We start from the raw sequence: 27,782 nt of genomic DNA, 5'->3' as shown, positions 1-27,782 counted from the left end.
TTTAAAAATATTCAAATACGTGTAAATAATAAACTTATACCACGGGACGGAGGTAGTACATGTTACCATAAGTGGACTGTCAGGGGTTGGCAGTAACATAGGCGGTTCCTCGAATATTGTGCACATCGTCGTTACCACAAGAACTACCGGGGTAGGCGGAGCATTCCCTATAGAGCAACAGCATTGCTGTCCTCTGTGTCGACAACCGAAGTTTGGCTTTAAGTTTTATTTTGAAATATTTGTTTATGCTAGTTGTATCATATTTTGTTTGCATGCCTAAAAAAACCTGACTAAATTTAAACGGACCTCTTTTTTCCCTTCGAAATCCGGCCTGGCCCGGCCCGATCAGAAATCTAAAAATTCGGATAATTCAGATTTAAAAAAGCCTGATTTTTCCTGGGAAAAGCACTGGTTTTTCAAAATGTTCGGATAAATATTCAGTTTTTCTCTATAAAATTAAACAATACAATGTTTTAATAAATATGTTACTGGTTTTAAATGTGTGCGTGTTCACTTGTAACAACACACGATCCTCAGTAACATATTCATTTTGATATTTTGTGTTGCCTATTTGTACACTCAAGAGGGGAGAAGAACACTGGCAAACAACAAATATATGAATTTGTAAGTCCATTTATTCCCATATTAATGTTCATAAATTTTACATTTTTGCCAGTTGTTCATATATTCCTAGATGCCTCATTCTTTTTCTTTCTTTTTGCACAACACATTTGCATTTGATTTACCAAAATATGTGCAGAAGCATTTCTTTCTCTCTTAACTTCCATTGTTCCTCTGTTTTGTTGGAACTTGGAAGGATAATGAAGTGAGTATAACATATGTGCGCTTTGGAGTATGAACTCTGCATTTGTAGAGATTAAGCTCACATATATTATCTGCAAATTATAAAACTTATAAGTTATTATAAGTTAGAAATACATAGTAAATTATTTGGAAGTTAATTTTAAGAAAATTCAAATTAGCACATTTTCTTGCAATTTTTATCCATAAATTTCTGCACTTTCATTACCCTTGTAAATATTTGAGCCATCCCCGTTGCTTAATTAGTCGCAATGCTCTGAAATGTAACTTTTTTGTTAGCCTTCAATTGTATTTGGAAACTAATAACATTTAAACAGTTGTGGACTAATAGATAGACTAATTATATGTACAGTGCCATTTGTTTGCCTAGATACAAAACGCATCTATAACAGAAAATACAAACAAATAGCAATGCTCAGTGATATACTAACCTATCTGCAATTACAGAAAGCTGCAATGGTACAAGAAAACTTAGCTGCAAAGGAGAAGGAAGATTACAAAAAGAGAGATATCGACTAGTTCAACCTTGCAAACAACGAGACGGGTCCCGCAATATTTGCAAAGAAACACCATAATCGTAAGTCCTTTTAGTCTATAGTAATGTTCATAAAATCCTGTCTCCCTTTAATTTTTTTGTTCACGACATATGATTCGCCTAATCACTTGAGAGACTTTCGTCAGTCCTGATACACACATCTTTTCCATAGGTATTAACACAACGTGATAATTTTGTTATCCCACATACAAAAATTGAAATTCCCAAAGAACCAAGTATATACCGAACACTGCACATACTTTGCAGAATTTGATGTGTGTGAGCAGGTGCATTTTTTCTTTTCTTCTTCCATAGTTCCTTTGGTTTGTTGGAAGGGTAGTCACATCGGTGCACTCGTGAGTATGAGCTATATATTTCTAGTATTTTTTACATTTTTAGCACTCAAATATCATCTTGCAATAGATACCCATTAACTATTTGCACTTCTATAACCAACTATACAACAAAGGCCTTAAATAATAAGATTTTGGAACTAATCAAAATTTTAGAGGCGTACTACATCAATACATAGGCCTCCTGATATGATTTGGTCAGCTGCAACCATGGGAGAATCTAGAAATATTTACCTAGGGGGCACCGAGTAAATTCTGGGAGGCACCCTCTTATTTTTAATTTCTACGGGGGCACTTTTATATTTTTCAAAAATTTTAATGGTGAAAAAATGTAAAAAAAAAATATTTAGAGGGGACACGTGTCCCCCGGCGCCCCTTACTAGATCCACCCTAGAAGGAAAGGAATAACAGAAGGCAAATAGGCTTTAATTCAACAACTTGTAAGTTGCAAATAAGATTTTGTTGCCAAAACAATAAAAATCAAGATTGACTACTTCTCTACAGATGTTGGGTACAAACTTGATCTAACATAAACATGTTATAGAAGAATCAGTTATTATCGTGAGGTTAGTACCTAATTACCTAATTAGGAATTCAAAACAACAATCATATTGAGAAACAAAACATAAACACAACTCGGAAGCTTTATTATTCAAAAGATTGTAAAATATGGTAACAAAAACAGCGTTCTACTATTGAACAAACTAAGTAAACTCTAGCTAGAGAGAATAGAGAAAGATAGCAAACTGTGCCTTATCATTGTGGAGTCAACAATGTTCAATAAAAATAAAAGCCATCTCCTTTTTCGAGAATAGAAATTTAAAACGTAAGACACAATACAGTGCTTTGTCGTGCCAACAATTGACATGTATATGCAGGATAAGGTGAATTTAGGAAACATGATTAAAAAACCATATAGAACAATTGTAACATGCTTTTTTGTGTCTGAGATTAAGATCAGATGTCTACCTGCAGGCGGTCCTTGATTGATGGATGTAACATTCTACTAACAAAGCAACATAAGTGTTTCCTTCCCTGGTGCATGATCTGTCTCATTATCTGCCAGGTTGGAAAAGTCTATATCGTCCTTCTCCTTTGCAGCTATGTTTTCCTGTACCATTTCAGCTATCTGTAATGGCAGAAAGGTTAGTAAATTATAGACTATTGCTGCTTTGTTTTTCTGTAATATATATATATGATGCAATAATGATCTAGGCAAGCAATCGGCTCTGTATATCTACCTGCTGCATCAGGAGCCTCCTTTCTTCTCTCAGCGACTTCTCCTACAAATGGTAGCTACTAATCATAAGAATTTCTTAGTTTACTTAAGCTTAACATTACAATGTCAAATGTGCACTTTCTGGTGGCTTGTAGCAGCTCCTGTGTGGTACTTGGTTGATGTGGATCGCCCCACAAAGAAAGAAAAGAGAAGAAGAAAAGGATATTTAAAAAGAACACGATCAATCCAGAAACGTGAACTTTGAATCTCAAATTGTTTAGATCAATCCGGAAACTAAGTAATATGAATCTAACCTTCAAAACAAGCCAGTAATTGAAGTTTAGAGAAAAGAAAAACTAGTCATAGTTAATCTCAAAACACAAGTTTTATATCATCCATTGTCTCCCTTAAAAGATTACATGAGAAGGGTATTTATAGGCTTAGACAATAAGCCAAACCCAATAGGATTCCACGAGAAATTCAATATCAGCTTGAATTAGCCAATATCTGAATCCTTCCAGGAAACAAATTTAAAAACCAAACCTGAATAGAAAAAAGACAAAAACCAAATCCAAATAGGAAAATAAAATCCTAAGTGCTTAAAACAAGAAAAACCCTTTCAAGTGAAAGGTAAAAACTTGCAAGCAAAATTCGAATTAATAATTATATAATAATTAGCTACTTGTCCAACATCATGCATCGTTCCTTTATTCCTTGTTGTCCAAGTAAGCTTCATAACCCATGTTTGTATCCTCTTCAATTGAACATCACAACTAGTACACATATCCAAATCCCAATTAACATATTCATTCCTTGATCCTCATCATTGGTTACATTGCTTTTAATTCAGCCTTTTATAAAAAAAATAAGTTATCTCGACAATAAATAAAATGTACCGACAATAGTGCCTACGTATCATAATTGTTACGGGTGACAAAAAATTCAACCATCTGAGTAATCCAACACCAACTATACCATATGTCATAGATTAAATGGTCTAGCATGGCTTTCATGGTGAAACTTTCTACATCAAATATTTATGATTAAGAAAATATATGTTTCCTGATATATTAGTTAAGCAATAGGATATCTACTAGATATTATGAATAAGATATACAAAAAATGAATCTGTATTTTCTTATGGTCATCATTTTTATAACTGTATCTCAATAGCATAATTGCATATAAAAGAATTAAATTACTCAACTCAACTTGAGGAGTGAATTAGGATGCTCAGTGTAAGTCGGATGGAAAGTGGAATTTAGGAGTTATTCTGACACATATATGGCAGCTATGGGTGATTGGTAACATGGAAGGAGAAAAGGATGTTCAAGTTCAACAGTTCACGTAATTCACTAAATCTTGTTTCCTGAATGTTGTATGCCAAGAAGCTTTGGAGAACCGTTGAAATCAAGAATGTTGAGTAACCTTACTCCTAGTATAAACATACCATATGTAGATAAAAAATAAGAGGTACCTTTTCTTGGAGGGTTGTTATTGGTTCCTTCATTAGCTGTGTCTGCAAAATAAATTTATATAATAAAATGATTTAACTAGATCCTTGTACAAATTCAAACAAGGTGGAGCATGCACTGGAAAATAATAAATATTCTTGCATTCATATTTTGTAGGCAAAATTACACATGTTGAACGTACCCGAATATGGACCAAGAACTTATACTGTGTTTGCTTGGTGTAAACTAAATTTTGAAGGGCATGGAATGAAACATCTACTGATGTGTGAATAAATTTTTAGAACTTTCGTTCTTACTCCAATAATTCCGAGCCATCTAAACTAAGAGCGCAAACTTCATCATAAAATACCCGCAGTCCCTTGTTTTTGTTCAGTCTCCCCTATTTCATCCCTTTTTGTCCTTGAATTTTTATCATTAATTTTTATTTCATTCTCACCGACCATACATAGCATTTATTCATTCACAATGATTCAAGTAATTCCTATCATATTAAGAAACAGGTCCAGTTATGGAGTGACTAGCATTGGTTGTGTCCGTCTCAGAAAGAGAAATACAGATAAAGGATGTTCTGTTACTAGAAAGAATCACCTTGAAGAGATGTATCAAATAAAAACATAAACTCCATGCTTATCTAACTATAGCATGAAATCAAAAGGCATGAAGATAGTGTGAAGCCCAACTCAGTCACCAACACCACAGGTTACACAGCCCTTCGCAATAAGTGGTGGTGCTTTAGGTCTCCTGTGATTTTTTAATTTTTAGTTTAAAAAATATGACAACGAACAGCAGAAAAATTCTCAAGAGTAGGCATGCCCACTTCTATCTAGTCTAATAGCGGAAATAAAAACAAAAACTATGTTTGCAGATACTTCATAAATTCCGGATTATTTTACAACGCTGGACTATGAACCTAGGCCTTAGCGTGGCTAGAAAGTGATTTTACAGAAATGAAGACATTTTTAAGGAAGAATTTTCAATAACGGTATCAGATTGGCCTTTTTTCGACGTTAAGAAGATGGTCAGAAAATCTTTTAAAATGGAAGTACAGATGGTCAGAAAATCTTTCAAAGTGGAAGTACTGAGTTATAGCAGATGAGCGCCAAACTGTCCAGAGGGCCTGCTTTTTGGTAGGGGTGCGAAATGACCAAGACTGCAAGCAAGGAGTTATATGCAAGTATCGCCATGTTCCGAGTATAAGCCATGCTCGCATAATGCAAATTTCTATGCCTCAAGTGTTGGTAAAGATGGCACAAATTATATTTCGCAGGTTAGAAACAGGAAATTAGCAAATAAAATATTTGGAGAAAAGAAAAAGGATAAGAAAAAGGATGAGAAAGATGAGACAATTTTAAAGATTTTGGATTAGAAACCAAGAAAAATAAATCAAGATATTGGCCATTATTTGGTTTTCATAGTTGTGCTACACAATCAGAAAATTTTGACACTTCAAACTATTCCTGATCTATGTAGAGCAATTACCGCATAATACACGTAGCGTACAAACCCAATACTTTATCCTGAAGCAAAGGTTAATACTACCTTGATGCACATTAAGATAAATTATAACACCTAAATCAGACCTGACCAAGGACCACCAAAGAGAATGGGAGCTCTTTACTTGCGACAATTATGTGGGAAGGTAAATTTATGTTTTAAATTAGCATTGTAGTATTTCTCCAGCTGTCTAAGGATAACTATTCATGGTTTTGGTAGCAGTTCGCTTTTTGCTAATAAATACACTCTGCACTAGTGGGCAGCCTTATAATTAGTGACTGTGTTTGTTACACAGTTAGGTAGATATGAAGAGTAGATTCTCATACATTGACAAAGACCATTGCTGCTCTTGTTTGAACTAGTGCTGTCTCCAGTTGTGTCTCTAGTTCCATCAGGTTTGCCACAGTTAGCTCGTCTGGATTTAGTTCAGCTAGGTCCCTAAAAAATTGAGGTTCAAGTAATGAGTATAAAATCGACATCAATAACTACCTCTTAACATTCAGATGAGGGGGCTTGCCTTTCAACTCCTTGCAAGAGATCTCCTTCCGCTTGAGTACTTGAATATTTTGAAATCTATTATAAAAAAATATGCCACATTGTCAAATCTTATAAGAGATGAAATATTGGGATTTTAGTATATCAGTCGAGTCAATTACCATTTACCCACCGAACCCAAGTTACGAATAATTAATAGGCTTAATAACCTTTTGACCCTCAAGTTTTGCACAAAAAATAACCATCTACCCCTGTTTTACAAAAGCATTCCTTTTTATCCTTGAAGTAGTTAAAACGAATTTTTAAACCTTACTGCCCGGTTTACATGGTCCTTCGGTTTTTTTCCTGTCTAATGTTAAAAATGTACGTTTTCAATATTTCATAGACAAAAAAAAAACGCTTGATGCAAACCTTGAAGCTCAAAAAGTCATTAAGCCTAATTAATATGGTATGGTATTTTATTACTCAACAAGACAGGAGTAGGATACAACGTAAGGCTAAAGCCATGCCCCATGTCATGACAATATAAAAGGATAAGGTACTTAAGTTTATCAGCACAAAATACAACTTTAGTAGTGGCCACTCCACCACCATCAGTTTATCAAAGAACATGTTTTTGGTTTTTAGGCCTTCTATTTCAGGTTTTTTTTAATTATATGTACTTGTTATTTCTTTTTGTTTTTGAACTATTTTATTTTTTTAATGAATTCTGAAATTTTAACATTATTTCTCCACCTTTCTTGGGTATTCGTTCGAATCGACGAATCTTAGATGTCTATTTCCTAGTATTATGAATGGTCAACAAGTTTTAGATGCCTTAGATGCCGATTTCCAGGTATTACTTGTAATTAACAGGTTCTAAAATATTGATATTCTGGTACTTCTGTGGAATCAACAGGGCATCACAATATAATTATCTCAAAATATCCTCACTTCATCATATTTAGCTTACGCTGCATCACTATAGGTACAGATCAACAGAATTTAGACTTCATGAGGACTCAAATTTCTACTGATATCTCTCCAAGTTGATAGCTTCTTTAAATCATGTAACTGAATCTAACTTTCGGCGAGTTTCAGAAAGACAACCCTTATGAGAGTAACTCAGTATAATAAGTTGTTTCTTGATTTGGTCATAGTTAATTTGGTTATCTGATGGGTTGAAAAAAATATCTCCTTAAATTGAAAGAATAAATGTGAAACACTAAAAAAAAGTCATACGGAAAAAAGTGGACTAAATTACACTTAAACACTTAACTTCAATTTGATTATAGTAAACACTAGTTGTATATTTACTCATTATAACATTAATAATAATAACATTTATTAATAAGCGAAACCCCTTTTTAATTGGTACACAAAATATTAATTTTGGTTTCACCAATTTTTGGTACCACCAACTTTTGGTTTCAATTATTCATTCATGTATATCTTATAATTCTACTTTTGTATGTCTTTTAATTCGAATAAAACTTTTGATTACACCCTTTTTTCCTACTTTTGTATGTCTTTTAATTCTAGTAAAACTTTTGATTACACCATTTATTCCTTTACGTATATCTTATACTTCTACATGTCTTATGGTTCTATTAAGTTTGGTTTTATTTTTGTTATCTTATACTCTACATTCTACTTTTGTATGTCTTTTAATTTTACTAAATATTTTGATTACACTCTTTATTCCTACTTTTGTATATCTTTTAATTCTACTAAAACTTTTGATTACATCATTTATTCATGTTTGTGTATCTTATACTTCTACATGTCTTAAGTTATTATTTTTGTAATCTTATACTCTCCATCTCTTATGATTCCATTAAGTTTGGTTTTATTTTTGTTTCAACCTTTTGGCTTTAACCTTTGTGTTCCTAATTCCCTTATGTATTGATAATTCAATATTTTATAAGTTTTTGGTTTCATCAACTTTTGGTTTCATCCCTTTTTGAATTTCATTATAACTCTAAATGTATAATTTTTATTACTCTTTCAATTCTAGATGACTTGTAATATTATATGTTTTATTTTACCCATTTTTTAATTGCAAATCTTATATTAACTTCAACTCAGTAATCCTATTTCCAATATGACTCAATAGTATATTTTAATGAAATGATAAATTTTTTGAAATTATGTAATAATTATAATCTTTTTATTATAATCAACGCACATATATTGTACTCAATAGTTTGGGTTGGATTGGTTAGGTTTTCTAAGTAAAAATTAGAAACTTTGAGATGGCATTTATATTATTATAATTTTTAATATTATTTAAATAAATTAACTCGGCCCGTGGAGTTATCAACTAGTATAGATAATAACAAAGTCTCACAAAAGTTGGATTTTAGTTGCTAAACAATATGAATGGTAGGAAAATATAAGAAGAAAAAAAATGAGTGAAGTCAACGAACCATTAATTAAAAAGATTACTACGAATTCTACTAACTCCATCTAGGAGGGATAATTGTGGTATTTAGAAGTAGGCCTAGGTACAAACTCTGGACATCATGTAGGCGGCAGTTCTTGTTGACGCGAGGAAAGAAACAAAAGCAATAAATTCTATACATATAACATTCTTGTTTAACACTAAAGATTTTTAAAATTATAATACAGTTCAACTACATAGTCGAATATTTAAAAATAAAGGTCATGATAGTAGATAATCATACAAGGAGGAACATATGGAGGAACATTGGGGCCTCTAGGTGCTCATGCCCCATAGGTTTTGAAAGAAGTATATATGTTTTCTACATGAAATTCACATATTTAACAATATTAATCTGTAAAAAATTAGTCCCTCTGTCCCATTCATCTCTCTGTACTTTCCTTTATGGGACGTCCCTCTCAATTCTCTACGTTCCAAAAATAGTAAAGTTTTATAATATACAAACCAAATACAACCACTCATATCCACTACTTTATTCACTATACTCATTTTATATATTAAAATTTTGATCGATCCCACCACATACCCATTTTTCTTATTTTTTAACACTAATTACACTTTTTCTCGACCTCCGCGTCACACCTCACATGTATTTAATTCAATGATATGGAGGGAGTACTCTTTATGCCCCCATAATGTTAAAAAATATCCCCTTAGTAATGTATCCCGCCTCCTCCACTGCATATAATAAAGTAAGTGTTTTGCCCTTTCTTTGCGGAATGCTTTTTGATAGAATGTAATGTAAACATTATATATATATAGGGCTACTCTAATAGAAACCAATTTAAAATAGAAACTAGAAATCAAATAATTTTAAAAAAAAAACTAATTCGAAATATAACACATATGGTATGTAAATCGATCGTTGAGAGATGTAGAAAAATATAGTGAAATCGGATTTTAAGAAAAACTTACGGTTTGACGGGAAAAATCAAATTAAAAACAGAGGGGAAAAACTGAAGTTGAAATTGGGTGTAGGAGGGTGCAGAGTAGTTGGGTGTAGTTGGGTGTGGTAATTTAGGGGGACCATTAGATTAGGTAGATCTAATGGCTTAGATTAGTTCTTAGTTTCTATTTTAATTTTAGTTTGTATTTGATCATTCCCCTATATATACGAGACTACTCTAATAGAAACCAATTTTAGAATAGAAACTAGAAACTAAATTTTTTTTTTAAATTACTTCGAAATATATCAAAATATGGTATGCAAATCGATCGTTGAGAGATGAAGAAAAATAAAGTGAAGTCGGATTTTAAAAAAAACTTACCGTTTGACGGGAAAAATCAAATTAAAAACAGAGGGGAAAAGTTGAGATTGTGTGTGGGACGGTGCAGGTTAGTTGGGTGTGGTCATTTTAGGGGGACTATTGGATTAGATTGATCTAATGGTTTAGATTAGTTTCTAGTTTTAATTTTAATATTAGTTTCTATTTGATCATGTGCCTATATATATATGATACTTTTTACCGAGGTTGAAATAATTCTAAAAATAACTGATTTTACCAATTTATCACCCGATTAATCATTCTAAAGTCCTATGCCAGATTCAATTTTTAAAATCCGACTAATCATTATATATTTCCTAAAAATAACATGTCAAGCTTAATAAATTAAATGTTATTATATTTTTCAAATATTTTCGACAGATTAATCGCCAATTATCCGATTAATCAGTATAAGGTGTCTTTTCGACTAATGCAGATTCCTAAATACAACACTACTTGTTGGACGAAAAAATCAACTAATACCAAAATATGGTTACCTCATGTTCATGAATTCCCGTGGCTTTCCTCTGGTCTATATCAGAGGCGGCATTATATCGTCGAAGAATTGTAGTTAAACTGTTGTTGTTCAAGGAAAACGAGTAAATAACCATGTTGCTGAAAAATTTGTTAACTACATATACAAAGAAGTAAAACAATTTCCCGCAAACAAATGATAGAATTCTTCTTAGTGTATAAAAGCATAAAGTAAATAACTTTCCTGCCCAGTTATATAAATTATTAGTGTTGGACTTAAAGTAGATAAAAATATCTATATATTGTGGCCTACAATAATGCTTGTGCCCAAGTATCTATAGCCATGTCCAAGAGGTTAAGCTAAGCACGAGGGTGTTTAACTAACCACAAAAATTGCTCACACCCAAACTGTGACCTTTTTTTGTGTTGCTCTTGCGGGTTGAATATTTAATAAACCGCATGATGCGGTGCAGAATGCGGTTTGAAAATTACTAAAATGCGGTTCAAACCACATAGCCATGCAATTTTCAAAAAAAAAAAATCTAATTATATGTTATCAATTTGTCACAAATTATTAATATATGAACTCAGACGTTTTCTTATCAATGCTAGATATGAGCTTAGCCACAGTTTGATTCAAACAACTAGTTGATTACTTCATTGTCTTCCTGGTGTTTTTGGTACCAATTTTTACTGCAGTTTTCTCCCTTAGATGGTTGGAGATTATTATTAAATTGTACTTCTTGTGTAAAAGGTGAGCATTGTTCTACCCAAAAGCATCTGTAACTAGTGAGATAAGTTGTACTTCTTGGCTAACTAGTTGAGTATGCAAAAAAGCTAAATATTATTTGTGTACGTAAAATTTTAATAAAAATTTTAATAATCTATTGTCTATTAAACCTATTATAGGCCAACATAATCTTCCAAACTATTTTAGTAAATTACCCATTTACCCCTCTTTCATATTAATGTTGAAAAACGATGTTTGTCATGGGAACTGAACCCATGACCACAACATTATGATATGTTCACATCTCCAACCACTACACCAAAGAAATTTAAGATGCTTTTAAAAAAATCAACTATGCGCACAAAAAACACACTAACTGCATTCAATTTAATTTTTTTCAAGATTTAATGAATGTAAAATTAATGAATGTAAAATTATCAGAACTTTCTTCCCAACTAATAATTAAAAATGTATTTAAATGAATTATTTGCGTATATATTAAATTTAGTAAAGGACAACATGTTTTATTGTTAGTTATGAAAATACTAAATTCAAAACTTGACTTTTTAAACTGGACTTTTTGAAACTTGACTTTTTGACCAATTATAAAAATATAAATGGAGACAAATTTGTTTGTAAGTAGTTGCTAGAATGGTGGATTGATGGTCGATTCGGTGATATGAATGAATGGCCGAGGGATGATGGTGTACACACAATATACATGTGTGTATATATCAGGAACGGTAATGACGATAAGGATGTACAAGCGGATGATATGTAATGATAATGGCACTGTTGCCGAAAAATGGTGTAAAACATGAAGGATGCGTAAGGATGAAGGTGAAGTGTATAGGTGGAGTGTATAGATATGAATGTAGTCATGATTAATTTTTTGTATAAAGAACAAGCGTATGTCATTATTTCTTACACACCCACAAACGCCAGTCTATTAACTCAAGGATATGTTTTAAAAAAAATATGTATTGTTTTGTCTTTTTAGGTTACACTTTTTTAATTATATATAAAATTTCTTATAAATTCTTAAACTGGATATATTTTTCTGATTACATATAAAATTGAGATAAGAAGCTCAAGTTAGTATCAGTTTTTATAAAAAAATTAATTGCCAAATATATCACACTAATTTATACTCTTTATTAAAAGCAGAAACCCCTCCTAATGGTAGTTTAATGGTGTGGTATGATATGGTATTCCATGTAAACCGCGGTATGCCACTAAAAATATTAAATTAATAATAATAATAATAATAATAATAATAAAAATAAATAGGAGCCTATTAACTAGAAATTGAGAATAAAGTTATATACTAGGAGTCTATTAACTAGATACAGAGAATAAGAGTCTATTAGTAGAAACTGAGAATATAAAATAAATTTATACAAAAAACCCCTTTATAATAATGTTAATAATATACTCCCTCCATCCCTCCAGGTTCTTTACATTGGGGGATGGGAGATCGTCACGCATTTTTAAGGCTCCCGTAAAGTATGATTCCTTAAATAATTTTATATATTTTTTCTTTTAAATTAAAATATTATGTTTAAATTTTTAAACAGAAAAAGAAAATTTTAATAATAAATTATAGAACTATATTTTATAATAGTCTTAAAATTCGTGTCAAGCATATTTTATAGAAAATTTGTGCGAGTATATATTAATTTCGTAAATGTGACAACCCAGGTCAAATCCCGAGTCTTTTTCGAAAATCGGGTCAAGTCCTAATTCCGAGTCAGAAATAAGCCAAAGTCTATGCAGCAAACTTGGGTAATCCACAAGCCCACCACAAGATCCCAAACCATCTTGATTTGTTAGTGCCTTATAAACTGAATAGAAGTCCCAATTTGATGTGGGACTGGAGTATTACAAACTTCGTTACTTAAATTTTTGACACCATCGTCAAGCCCGAACAAACAACCCATAGGACTAAGATTGTGCCTTTCTAGCCAGGTAATATCGGGTGGCTTCGTGTCCCCACCTCTGGATCTCCGTCCATTGTGGAATAATACCATATGTGACAACCCTGGTGAAATCTCAAGGTTTTTTCGAAAATTGGGTCAAGTCCCAACTCCGATTCCGAAATTAGTCGAAGCCTACTATCCCAAATGCAGCCAACTTGGGTAATCCACAAGCACACCACACTCCCCACAAAAAATCATGATTTGTTGGTGCCTTATAAACAAAATATAAGTCCTAAATCTTATCATTGTGGGACTGGGGTGTTACATTAAATATATATTTTTTAACCGCTCGCTGCATCACACTGCACCACATTTCTACAGTTTGATTTATGTGATTTTAGTATTAAGTAGTGTGATGTTGTGGTTTTAAAAATTGTCCACAACATATATGCAGGTTGCTTAATGATTTTACAATTTATTGTGTTAAGATTTTACCAAAATATCATAACACACACATCGCAATCACCCTATTCCCCCTTGTTATATTCCTTAACTTTGTAACATTTTTATTAGCTTAATTAAATCTCCAATTTATTATGTTACAAGTTTCTTACACAAAACATTTTTCCCCGTGATTATATTAGCAATATATGATCATTTTAATCATTTTTATGATATACCTTTTCATTATCAATGATGTTTACATATATATAGGCAAGTACTCAAATACAAACCAATATTAGAATACAAACTACAAACCAATAACAACTACATGTTTAATCCATTTCTCTCTCTTCCATGTGCACTATGTATTCATGTATATATTTTCTCCTTCGTTTTTAATTTGACTTTTCCGTTAGTCGGTTAACGTTTTTTAAAGAGTAACTTCACCGTATTTTTCCACATTTCTCACTCATCAATTTGCATAGTATATTTTGCTATATTACGATGACAAATCAGTATTTAAGTTTACCCGAATCACTAAGCTGAAATCAGTACTATTCCAGGCACCAGTAGATTTTAGTGATTCTTGTAATCATAAATACTGATTTATCACCGAAATATATCAAATATAGTATTCATAATGATTGTTGGAGGATGTAAAAAAATATATTGAGGTTAGATTTTAAAAAATGTTCACCAATTGACAGAAAAAGTTCAATTAAAAATGAAGGGAATTATGTGAAATTGTGTGTGGGAGGGTTTAGTTAAATTGGGTGTAGTGCAGTTTTTAGTTTGTATTTTAATTTAGTTTGTATTAGAGTAAGACTCTATACATATAAATATTTACTAGCTTAAAACTCGTGCGATGCACCGATTGTTTTTAATAATATATAATATTTTGAATTTAATTTGAATAAAATTTTTGAGATATAAATTTGTTTATTCAAAATTTTAAATACATACATTTTGCTAATAATCATAAATATACACATACGTGTATAAGTTAGTGATATTTTAGAAATAAGTGGTATTTAGAAAACAATATCAATGACTGATATATAGTTTTATTGATATTAATAGGGGTGTTTACAAAAGATAATTATGTTTTAATTAAATAGCTTAGCTCGGATCAATAGTATACGGATTATTTTACCTTGATTCTAGTCTTGTTTTAGTCTAGATCAATTGTATACATTACTTTTTTTAGCCTAGGCCCATTATACCGACTAAAATCCAACTAATTATATTCAAATTTATATTTTAGTTTAATCTGTATAAGTTCGGATCAATGGTAAAATTTTTATGTTAGTTTGGATCGAAGTACATATTATTAAGTTTTAGCTTGTTTAATTATTTTATGATTTTAATTTTCTTTATCTTGAATCAGTTGTATAAATTTTGTTAACTCAAATGAAGAATATATATTGATTTATTTTAGTCCGACGCTATTATCCTGACCAACGAATTATCTCTAATTTCGTTTTAATGAAATAGTATAGACACTATAAAAATTGAAAAAAAATCTTGTAATTATATAAATCCAAACATTGTATACACATCCCGACGTATTAAACTTTTAATATTTTGGCTATTAAGGGCAGATCCCATTATCCCACTCATTTTTAAGTAAATCTAACAACCAATTATGTAGACTTTAATTTTATTTTATCTAATTATCTTTAGTTTGATTTTTAATTTTAATTTTAGCGCGAAACAATACTATACATTATTTTGTTTTAGTCTCATGCTCATTATATTGACCGGATCCAGCTAATTATATTAAGTTTATTTTATATTTTATTTTAGCCCAGGAGAATATTATTTTGTTTGAAAAATAATATATATTAGTTTGTTTTATCCTGATGATATTATATTGACCAACAAATTATTTTTTAAAATTTTTATTTTGTTTTAACTTGGTTTAATAATATAATTTTTCTAGCTAGATAAGTAGTATTTATTATTATGTTTTAGCCCGAAGCAGCAAATCCAAATAACAAGATTCAATTTACTTTAAATTTTTCATATAAGATTTGGTCGATAGTATAATTTTGGGGTTTAAGATTTGGTCAAGATTTGGTCACATTAATATGAAACTAGCAAATACCGTGCCCATTTGGGGTTTCTTAAAAAGAGTAACTTATGACTTAAAGTGAAAAAGTATAATACAATTGATATGTAAATTATTACTTAAAAGTTATTTAGGGGTTTAGCTAATTTCACATACAAGTTGGTGATGTGTTTGGTGAATCATAGCTTATAAGTTATATTTTTTTAAAAAAAATTAAAATTCTAATATTACAATTTAATACATGATCATAAAATTCAAAAGACAAATTTTAAAATATTAATATTGAAATACAAATTGTTAAAACATAAAAGTAATAAATAAATATTGCATGATACAAACAGCAAAAGAACATACTGGATAAAGTATGGATAAAGTAAGAGGGAAGAGAAGAATGAACTCGAAGAAAAAATGAAATAAGGAATGTTACCATCTCCACCTTTCAGGAGGTTATAAATTGAAAGTTGCTAACTAAGCTCTTCCGCTTATATTGCCAACCATGCCGATGCAATGTTTAATGTGCTTTTGGCCCATATAAGCAAAACTCAAAAGCCAATCATGCACACTATATCATTATGAAAATGGCTTTGTTGTTTATGTTCATAATAGATGTTGAGCACCAAACCAAATACAGTTGTAAAAAAAATGAATTTCAAACAGTTGATCTTTGGTAACTACACCTAAAAGTTCTATCGCAAAGCATAGATAAGCACTTAGTGCACCCTTAGCTGTGGGATGACCTCCAAGACACTTTTAGTTAACTTTTTATAGATATGTGTACATCTCCAATTTCAACATATTTTGAAGCACTTTTAATCAACAAGTCCTATAATAAGGAGAGTAGAGAGAAAGAATGTGATTTTAGTAAGATATAATAGTATGTACCTTAGAAGTGTGATGCTAGTGTCCCCATATACCCTTTTGCAATAACAATTTTAATACTGTACTTCTCAAGGATAACTTATTTTTTTTCTACAAGAATTTTTTTTTACTTTTACATAAATTGTTGAGGACTGCTTCCATGATGATACTTGTTTAAATAACGAATAACTCTACTTTGTGGAGATACCGTGACCACTGAGTGATAAATAAAAGTAAATAACTGATAATTTTATTAATTTCCTCTTTAACATAATCCACAAATTTAATTTGTAAATATATATATATATATATGTGTGTACAGTTTTAAAATGACAAATTTTAGTGGGTGTGAACTGTGGAGTGTTAAGTGGTCATCACATAATGTTGGAAGTATATAACAGTAATGCCTTCCTGCACTACTTGTACTACCAGCTCAATTTGATTGTACTAGATTTTTGACAGTTCTAGGTTGCAACTTGCAAGTACACCAAAAAGGTCCTTGCAGGTCTGCTCCCCATTTATTATATTATGAAGGGGAAAAGGTACAAATCCTAGACGCCCAAATGTTTTTAATTAAATAATTATTAAGTCCAATTTAAGATAATTTGGCATAGTCTATTAGTAAATAATTTGGGGTAAAATTAAACAAAATTTAGATTTTGGCTTACCTTTTTATTAGTCATCACTGACTTTGACTTTTGATATACTCCCAATCTTGTATTCCTAATACAATTCACGCTCTCTCACGGATCCTCAAAATTTGATGACAAACAAATATGTAAACGGTGAGTCTTAAAATTGTAGTAATGGAAGCGAAATTGAACAAAATTTTACAACTAAAATATATCCTAATTACATAGTAGGTTTTGTCCTGGATATATTTTTTATATAGCCCTTGTGTAACTCCATAACTACTTATATACAAACTTTCAAGGTTTGCCAAGTAAATATCTAAGAATAAAAGTTTGATAATAAGAATCCAGATGAGGCTCCACCTCTATTCAGTCCCGAGTCAATTTCATATAATATGTTGATCTTTTTAAAAAATACATAGAATAATTCTCAATATATAAATACATAAAGGTTTTATAGAAATATTGGGGGCCTAAGCGTTGCACCAAAGCTATCAAAATTACAACTACACAATTCATCAAAATTACAAATATACAATTCATCGAACGACAAAAACATTTTGTAGTTTTTGGGCGAAATTCATTTGTAGCATATAAAGGTCATTTTTCAATAAAGCTAATATTAGTCTAAAAATCCTAGTATAGTGTAAAGGACATACCTACCAATTAGAGTATCAAAAATCACTGAGTTACAATAATGCAGATCTATCAATAGTGGTAGTAGCACATATCATAGTAATAGTGATACAAAATCCACCAATTAAAGTAGCCCAAATCACCGGTCACAATAATACATATAGATATCATATCGCATATCATAGTCATAATAGATTAATAGTACAAAATATGTAGATTAGAATAGCACAAATCAGCTATGACAATAAGATATGTATAAATCAAATAGTCATAGTAGTGCACAACATAAGAATCAATAGTCATTGTCGCACGTATCATAGTTACAACTCATAAATCATAATGGTAAAAACCATGAAATTATGAATAAATTAAACGCATATAAGATGAAAGAAATGTAACAACTAATGAATTAAACAAGATTACCTATTGGAGTTGGAAAATTCATAGAGTTTGTGAGTTTTAGAGAAAATGAGAGCAGCAATCTGAACGTCGCAAAGAATAGAAAGTTGCTTAGCTTTCTTAAAAAGACCACTTCTTCTCTTGGAGAAAGTCACCTGTCGATTGCTCTTGTCTTCGATCCGTTTAATTTCAAGCTTCTTTCTCCCCATCTCAAGATTCCACGTCAACCCTAGCCCTCCCTTGCGTTGCCAGTTGCCACCACAACGTCCCTTGTTTATTTATTTATTCATCCCCTCCTCTTTTAACTGTTATGGATAATGATGGTGACTGTACAATGTTGACATTGTGGAGATTGTATAATATTTATTCATTATAAAAAAGTTAAATGTCGTTCAACAAAATTGAAAAAATAATAATTTTGTGTTATAATTTTTGAAAATACCTTCAAATTTTTAAAAGTATGATTTTGCAACTTGATACAATCTCAAATTCAATTGATTAATGCCAACCAATATTATTTTGAACATTTTTATGGAAACGTGAAATAAGTTGCATATTGATTTCAAATCGTATCTTTGTAATTATTTTCAAAATTTAAATAAAATAGCAAAAAAAATTAGAAAATATAGTATTTTGATAATTCATATAATAATAATAATGTTAAGAAATATTGGTCGTATTTTCTATGTTTGTATGGAAATATAATTAGAATAGATATGTGATTTTTATTTAAATAATCACAAAAAAAATTAGTAAATAAAATATAATTTTGTATATCTTTGAAAACTTTTATCTAGGCATTCTGGAGTCATCTAGGATTTGTCTTACTTTTGCCTTTTGTCAGCAGGAAGTGATAATCATGAACAGATATTTTGTAAGGCGGCAAGTAAGATATTTTGTACAATAAAATGCAGCACTTTATCTATATATTATATATTATATATTTACTATACTATACTATAATAATCGGAATGATCTATAATTTATATTTTGGTTGACCCTCATTTTGGTTATCCCTTTCCATCACGATCGTTGAATCTTCTTCACCAAATAATCAGAGCCGTTAGATTCAAAAACTAAAAAATACACTCCACAAGTTCTCGGGTTCGAATCCCGTCAATAACAAACATTTATTTTATAATTTAGAAAAATACATGTAAGTTCTCGGGTTCAAATCTTACCAACAATAAACATTTACATTATTAATTATGAATAAGATCTCATCAGATATATACTATTTATACTTTTTGAACTTAATTTGAAATTATACACAATAAAATTATAATTATATAATCATTATTTAATATTTAATTATTTTTATAAAATATTAATGAAAATAAAAATTAAAATATATAAATATTAACCAAGACTCGTGTATCGCACGGGCCGTCAGCTAGTATATATAATAATAGCAAGCAGGATACAAAATTTGCGCGGCCATATTTAAAAAAGGATTAATAAATGTTCGTTATAATGTCATGCATATAAATTATTCATTTTATATATTCATATGATTTTGCAGCAGTAGACAAACTATTTTGATATTGTGGCAGTCGTGGCTTAAAATGTGTAGGATGAGTGGATACGGGTTTTAGATAATTGACTAGTAATTTAGCATTGAAATTAGAAGGGAAGAGCATTTTTAATAGGCTCCTTTAAAAAAGCTCTTGACTTTAATAGGATGATAAAAAAAATTAGGGGTGAACAGAAAACCGCACAAATCGCAAAAATCGCCCGCACCGCATTAAACCACACCGCAAAACGCGGTTTTTAATTTTCGTGGTGCAGTTGCGGTTTGAATTTTTAATAAACCGCGCCGTGCGGTGCGGGTTGTGGTTTTAAATTTCTGAAATGCGGTTCAAACCGCACCGCACCACAATATTTAATATATTATTAATATATATATGTATATACACTTATATTCCTATCGGGTAACATAAATAACCATTTTATGTTCTTCGTTAAACTGAATTTAACCAGATGGTCATAACATCCTTATTGAGTTAGAATTATATGTTAAATTCATTAAGGAATTCAAATGGACCACACGATATTCTGACAAATAAAAAAGAGACTACACAATCTCTTGTTTGTATTTCTTCACTAGGAAAACCAAAATCACTATTAATACTAGTGAACTAAGATGTTGCATTCTAATTGACTAAAACTATTTTCAGAAATTTTATTAAATTAAAGTTTTGTATTTATTTAATTCTTTTGAACTTGTAAAATATAAACCGCAGTGAACCGCACCGCATTTTCGTGGTGTGGTTTATGCGGTTTTCGAGGGTACGCGGTGCGGTTTGGAAATTTGAGCAAACCGCATGTGCGGTTTGGTTTGCAGTTTGAGGAAAAAACCGCACCGCCCGCACCGCGCTCACCCCTAAAAAAATAATGTAACGGCATGTTCCTAGTTGTTAGAACATCTCCATGCTAAAATATAAAATGATGAATTATAATGATTGTTTATTGTAATTTTGTAAAATTTTAGCTAAAATTTTTGATTTCTACTTCAATGATATTATCTATCATTTTGATTAGGGTTGAGCATAAATTAGCCAAATCGACCGAAACCGCCCAATCCAAACCGACCAAATCGAATTTGACGATTTACTAACGGTTTGATTCGGTTACCGATTGGCATTTTAAAAACCAAATTTTTTCGGTTTGATTTCGGTTTTTACCTTCAAACCGACCGATATAACTGAACCGAACCGAATATTTAAATTAAAACATTAATATACATATATTAGTAAAGTGCAATTAATAATAAAATTATAATGTTCGACATATATGTAAACTAAAACATATAAAAGAACTAATCATAATATATTTTATTCTAAGATATAAATATTTATGTATGCTTTATGTTTTCATTATTTTTATTTTTATTTAATAAAAGTATAAGAATTGGTCTTTTTCATCTTCTTGCCTTTATATTTTTCAAAGTCATTATTTTTATATATTCTTTTTGAATATGATTATAATAGAACATATAATTCTATAATATGATACAAAATTTCGATTCTTATTTACATATTCAAGTTTAATTTAGTTTCTAACTTTGTTTTATAGGAAAAACTGTTTAAACCGAAACCAAACCGAACCGAACCGTTTTAAACGGATAGGTTTGGTTTGGTTTTTTCACATAAAGGTTTGGTTTCAGATTGGATTTTAGGGAAACCGCTAATTTCGGTTTGGTTCGGTTTGGACCCTCCAAACCGCCCAAACCGACCGATGCTCACCCCTAATTTTGATTATGTAAAAGTATACTTAAGGATTTTTTAATGTTAGACAAATATAGCCTACAAAAAATAATTGTCTATATTTTTTGCTAAGAAAATATAAGATTGAAGTGCAATTTTTTATTAATATTTTCTAAAAATTATCACATGTCACCTAGATGCGACACCGAGATGTCATATAAGGATTTTTCAGCATCGGAGATGCTCTTAGTAGCTCTTAAAATTCTTTACAATTTTTTTCTATTAAATTCCAAAAATAGTTTAGTGCTTGGAAGAAGAAAGTAGTTAGGCATTGAACGGGGTAAGCAGGAATGACCAAGACAATGAAATTCAAAAACATAATTTATATATTCGATAATGTAACTATTAAGATTAGTGAGACAATCTCTAAATGGGACAAACCTTTTCACCAATTAGGCAGACTCTGCAGAATATAAATTGCTGAAATTTAAAAAAAGTAATAATAAAAAATAAAGAATGCAGAACACCAAGAGTTTTCACTTGGTTCGACACCTACTCCTAGTCTATGATATACATCCAAGTCCTCGTATCAACTAGCATAGAGAATGTATTATATCAATTTCAACAAAAAACTTACATTTTTTCTTGATTACAAACATATAGCCTTTAAAAGAACACTTTCCTTGACACTGGTGTCACATAGCACTAATGATATCACTTAACCCACTTTCTACCTTGGCTAATCCTCCGAAATCAAAATCTTTCCCCAACCCGACACAAGTTAATATGAATACACGCAGTGAATAACAATGAAGGTTTACAACTCAAACTAAATTCTTGTTTGACTGGATATTCAAGATAAATAAATAAGAAAGGTTATCAGAATATAAAGATAGAACGTGAAAGTATTAGTTTTGAATCTGAAAACTGGAGTTGTATATATAGGCAAAAGATCTAACATGTTTTAATTTCAAACCAAATAAGAGATAAAATTGTTAATTTATTTTGGTTGAAAATAAAAAGATAAGATTTTATAAAACAATCTTGTTAGTTTGTTTAAAGAGATTAACCATAAAGATGATAAGCTTTGAAATATTCAAATAGGTTTATCATGAAAGAGTTTGTTTATGGTTTAACTTGTTTACCTAGTCAAATAGAAGTTACAACAAACCCTATCATTTAACAAGACTAAATCTCATAATCAGCACTTTCAGACATCTTGTTGCATTGTTCTCGGAAAATTGTCCAGAAGTCTCATTATCGAAAATTTGCAGACTAACATTCTTCCCTTTTATGATGATGACAAATAGAACATATGCTCCCCTAGTCAAAAATACTTTAAGACATGTTTAAGAAGTTAGTAACAAAACAGTATATATGCAGATTATAACTTTTATGCAACAGATATATAATTGAGATGTGTAAAGCATAAAATAGACAGAGATATGATGATTATGAGAAAGAACATGATATACACCAATCAACATATAAACCATTTATGAACTAAATCAAATTAAAAGCATAACCCATTAGATTATGGAAACCGTGTTGTAAAAACCATAAACCAAGTTCAAAAACCAACATCATCAAATATCATAGTTTTTTAAAAAAAAACCATAGTTAAAAGGAACAGTCTCAAAAATAAATGAATCGCCCTCTTTCTTCCCCTTCATCATCTTAAAAGGGTTTTTAATCTGTATCATCAGAGACATCAACTTGCGTCTTGCCTTTGCCTTTGTCCTTGGCTGAATAGACAGGTTCTTTGCCATACAGAGAAGAGTTGGTCAAAAGAATACTTGACTGATGTCTTCCCATCATGCTCCTGTAGCAACTGGAAAATCTTGGACTTGTATTCTTCATGAATCATACCAAAAACCGATGGTGGAGGTATGGCTGGTAGGGGAAGAGGCGTAGTAATTTCTTCAAGAGTGCAGTCACCAATCTAGTCTTTCTTCATGTGCCGGTACATCTTGGACTTATCTTGCATAGCAGACAATTGCTGAGATAGAAACTTTGTTTCAGACCCAAACTGGAAGAAACGTATGAAAAACTCCGTTTCCCAAGCTTTAGCTGTGGAGCACGTGCCTTCTTGCAGAGAATCAAATTTAAAATCATTAATTTTAGACAATCGTTTGTCATGGGCATGAAGAACATTGAGCTTGAAATTAATAGTATCTAGAGACTGCCAAACATGTTTATTAAAGAGCTCATGTGACGCCCTCATCATGCTAACCTGAGATATAAGAAAAGCTAAAGACTCGTTAGAGGAAAAGTGTTGATTTATGGAGGCAAGGGCTTTTGAATTCTCATTCAGTTTAATAAGCAAAGAATTAAGGTGTTGCCCAGTAAAGTTAATTATTTAAGAGGGGTTGGATACAATAACTAAAAAATCGATTTATCACAGAAGTAAAGTAGTGATAGTAATGAACAGAGGAATCAAATAATAGTTTATATTGATCTTTAATAAACTGTTACAAAACTCTCTCAAGAACAATATTCTTAAAAGTTGCTAGGTTATGAATTATACTCGAGTTTAGCACACCACAAAGTGATAACCTATTCTGTGTTTATATATCACACAACTACACAATCAAACCCTATACATTACAAGATATGTTACAGTATAAATTATCTAGTTTATATACATATCTAAATCAACAACCACGATCCTATAAATCAGCACATTCTGATTTATCCTGTAACCGTGACTTATCCAATCATATCCTGATGCATATCCTGACTGCATCAGATCCTGACGCTTGACAAATCCTGATTGTCAAACAGAGCCTGACTGGCTTCACATCTTGACGACTCTGTCAGATTCTGACTCCATAGCAGGTCATGATTTCTGACATAGATAATTTCTAACAATCTTCCCCAATTTATACTTTGTAGAATAATCATAAATTCTAATAGTATAGTCTAGTGCCAAAAATCGGAAAGACAAAATGTAGAGTACAAGGATTATAGAGCAAACTCAGTTACATAAGCATATCCTCAAATTTCTTAATAAACTCTGTAATACCTTTGAACAAAGGCTTTTACTCTCTCATCAATCTTCTTCAACAAAATCTGCTCTAGCCTGATCTTCAAATTTTTCTCATACTCAGTTTCTTCAGATAATTGATATATAGAAGCTCTTAAGTTTCTGATTAGAGTTCTTTTAATCATCAACTCATCCAGTGACACATAACAAGCTTTTGGACCATCAGAATTCATGGTTATATGTCTCTGAGTGAGAATGTTCTTAATTATAGCTCCTCCTTTTTTCATGTTGACTTCTTTCGTTTTGAAATTCATGTAAGTGGGAACATAAGATCCAAAATAATAAGAACCATTATCAAATATCCTTTTCTTGATAGTAGCAAGAATTATGTTAGACCATTCTCTCGAAGCTTCATCTTCAACTCTTAGCAAGTAATGAATATACTTCAGTTCCTTGGTTGTCGTGATCAACAGTTCATCAAGTGAAAGAACTTAAACTTGATCACCTTGCAGTAAGAGTATAATCTTTTGTTTGGGTTCTCAGCCATCATGTTTGTCAAGTATAATTTTCACTGTTTCAAGTCTGTCCAAGTGATCAACTGTGACTTCCTGACCAGGACTATCAGCAAGAATTAAATTTATCAGCTTTAAGTTCACCAATTGAGTCATATGATACCCAATCACTGCTCTTGTATAAGGTTCAAAAAGTTTAAGAGCATTTGGTTTGCACCATGCAAGATTTTTTATCTCCCATACTGTGAGAATCAGGTAAACCTTCTTCCCTTATACCTCTAGGAACAAAATTCATCTCATCATTATATTTAAGATCAACCACTTTTTCCCATTTGTACTTATTCTTAATCTTAGGAAAAATTTGAGCTCTCCTTTCTTTCAACTCCCTCCTATTAGTTTTCCTCCATCTATTTCTGCCAGATCTCCTAAGCATGTTCTTAAGTTCCTGATTATCTCTATCAACAGCTATCCTAATTTTTCCTTTTGCCCTCCTATCTTCTTCATCAATCTCAGCATTGTAGGATTCAACATATGTAGATATAATTTGAATATTCAAATGATCCAAGACATTTGATTCTTCATTAACAACTCTGTCAGGAATAGACTCTCTTTAAGGATCGGGATTTGTACTGTTAGGATGAGCAGTGTCAGGATTGATGTCAGGAACAAATACCTTGTTGTCAGGATTTGAATTTGGGTTTACAAGAGCAGTTTCAATCTGTAGTTTCCTTGATCTCCTCAACATGGGAATTTCAGCATCAGCATGTTCATTTATCAACTTGATAGCATCCCCTCTAGGTTCAGGATTGAGAAATTGAGGATCAATTAGAAGTTTAGGAACTTGAGTCTCAAGAATATCTTTAATCCTGATTCCACTAGACCTTGTCCTTCTTTAAGAGGGAACAATGGCTTGAACATCTTTTTTTATCAACTTTTCTAGTAGCTCTCTTTCTACCTTTAGTCTTTCTTTTTCCTCTAGAAGAGCTTTGATTTGAATCTTGTAGCTGACTTAGAATTTCTTCTTGTTGTCTAAGCATCTCTTCTTATGACATATTTGGAAATTCATCAGCTAGATGGGTGAGTGCTCTTCTTTCAAATATTTCTTCTACTCTTATATCTTTGTGATAAAGAGTAATGCTACCACTAGCCTTTGTTCTAAATTTTTGTAAAATTTCTGTGCATCTTCAGGGTTATCAATTATCACCTCATCTATGTCAGGAATTGCAGATCATGACCGTTTTTTTTCCATCATGATTTGAGAATGAGTAATTGTTTTGGTCTTCACTGTCTTAGCACCATCCTTGGAGACATGAGTTGACTGGGTAGTTTGAGTTTGTGTCTGAATTCCAACTCTAGACTGAACCACCACATCATCAGAGGTCTTCTTTGCTTGTTTATCACCATCATTATCAGGATTGGCAATTTTCCTCAAAACTGATTCAGGTGCACTTTTTTTTGATACTATTATCTCCCCCTTTTTGGCATCTAGAATTTGTAGAAGAGAGAGAATATAATCCAATCTGAGATTTTTTGCTTGCTGTTGTGCTAAAATGGAAGCCAATCTCTCAGTCATAAGCTCATGCTTAGACTACATGCTGAACATCCTTTTGACTAAACCATTGCTCTTATTTGTGTCTTTGATAGAGATTGAAAGATTTGCAACTTCCTCTTTCAGATCAGTATTTGCTTCCTCTAGTGAATGGATAGAAGAATTCATGCCCTTGATCAATACAGTAGTGGCCTTAATAGAATTCTTGATGTCAGGATTTAAGACCAAGTTAACAGCATGGTCAACAAGTGAGTTTGCAGCCTCAAAAGAAATGCTTTCATGCGGCAACTTTCATGTATAATTTTATTCATGAGATCTAAGACCATCCAAAGGAGCATGACCCAATGAAGACACAAAGGTAGACATTTTATATGCTTTTACTGCAGCTTTGAGTGCAACATCATCAAGATTATCATCACTGTCATCAGAATCACTACTGTTGACTTCAGAAACATCAGGAAATGTGTCAGGAACCTTGCCTTTAAGCTTCAAATCAGAAATTGATTTAGAAGGCCCAGTATCCTGTGATGAACCTGAAATAAAAGAACCAAGAATACATAAATCTCTTTTTTCTTTTAAAGTGATCTCATCACTTCTCACATAGATATTCTTGTCAATAGTAATATTTAGCTCACTTTTATCACTCTTATCTACCTCTCCTTTTGCCAAGTACAGGAGACTGCCTCTCAATATTTGTATTTTTCTCTTGATCTTTTCTCACAAACTCACTAGAAAGGCTGTTACATATTGCATTCTCAATGATCAGAAGAAGCTCAGGATTTGGCTGTTCGGGTGTCATCAGTATTTGATGTGTCGTCGGGATTTAACACATCATCAGCATTTGGATGTCATCAGTATTTGAAGATGGTCAGCTTAGAAGATTTGTTCTGTTCCTTGTATTATGGAGCAGATATCTTTTATGTCTGAGTTATAGGACTTTATCTATTCAGTTGAAGATATGTATCAGTTTCAGTTAGCTTTTGATAATGCATATCTTAGATTGATTTGTTGTAGCTGTGTAGTATATAAACACAGTTTAGATCATCACATAGTGTATCGATCTCGAGTATCATTCGACCTAGCAGCTCTCAAGAAATCAGTATTTCTTGAGAGAGTTTTGTAACAGTTTTTATCAGATATATAAAAAGCTGTTATATTGTATTACTTGTTCGAAACATTTATACAATTGTATCCAACCCCTCTTAAATAATTGTATCTTCACTGGGCAACAATTGGTATCAGAGCACACTGATAAACTTACAATC

At 31.3% G+C, this 27,782-nt stretch overlaps 1 protein-coding gene across 5 annotated transcripts; it reads right to left on the bottom strand.

The window, feature by feature from the left end:
• Positions 1 to 653: 653 nt before the first annotated feature.
• On the bottom strand, positions 654 to 18,570 carry LOC141672890 (MADS-box protein FLOWERING LOCUS C-like). Of its 5 annotated transcripts, XR_012555726.1 has the most exons (9): positions 18,289 to 18,568; positions 10,599 to 10,677; positions 6,416 to 6,471; positions 6,225 to 6,336; positions 4,407 to 4,448; positions 2,952 to 2,993; positions 2,680 to 2,839; positions 1,031 to 1,078; positions 654 to 896 (listed from the first exon to the last, which is right to left on the bottom strand). XR_012555726.1 is itself a non-coding variant. In XM_074479581.1 (8 exons), the coding sequence occupies exons 1-7, from the start codon at positions 18,471 to 18,473 to the stop codon at positions 2,717 to 2,719; spliced, it is 639 nt and encodes a 212-aa protein (XP_074335682.1). In that variant the 5' UTR covers positions 18,474 to 18,568; the 3' UTR covers positions 1,109 to 1,518; positions 2,680 to 2,716. The 5 variants fall into 5 exon arrangements, 4 of the variants coding, with proteins under 4 accessions (XP_074335682.1, XP_074335683.1, XP_074335684.1 ...); XM_074479581.1 differs by lacking the exons at positions 654 to 896; positions 1,031 to 1,078 and adding an exon at positions 1,109 to 1,518; XM_074479582.1 differs by lacking the exons at positions 654 to 896; positions 1,031 to 1,078 and adding an exon at positions 1,109 to 1,505.
• Between the last annotated feature and the right edge of the window lie 9,212 nt (positions 18,571 to 27,782).

This window comes from Apium graveolens, chromosome 7 (assembly GCF_009905375.1).
Source record: "Apium graveolens cultivar Ventura chromosome 7, ASM990537v1, whole genome shotgun sequence".
Lineage (NCBI taxonomy): Eukaryota > Viridiplantae > Streptophyta > Magnoliopsida > Apiales > Apiaceae > Apium > Apium graveolens.
Note: the sequence above shows the minus strand (reverse complement) of the source record. Positions and strands in the feature narration are given on the sequence as shown.

Bases quoted from the DNA above. Each gene is read 5' to 3' on its own strand.
- LOC141672890 (XM_074479581.1), bottom strand. From the start codon at position 18,473: ATGGGGAGAAAGAAGCTTGAAATTAAACGGATCGAAGACAAGAGCAAT. The intron at 4,449-6,224 runs GTATGAGAATCT...TTTATTTTGCAG, and splicing joins CAGCAATGGTCTTTGTCAAT to ACACAGCTAATGAAGGAACC. The intron at 2,994-4,406 runs GTACCTCTTATT...TACCATTTGTAG, and splicing joins TAACAACCCTCCAAGAAAAG to GAGAAGTCGCTGAGAGAAGA.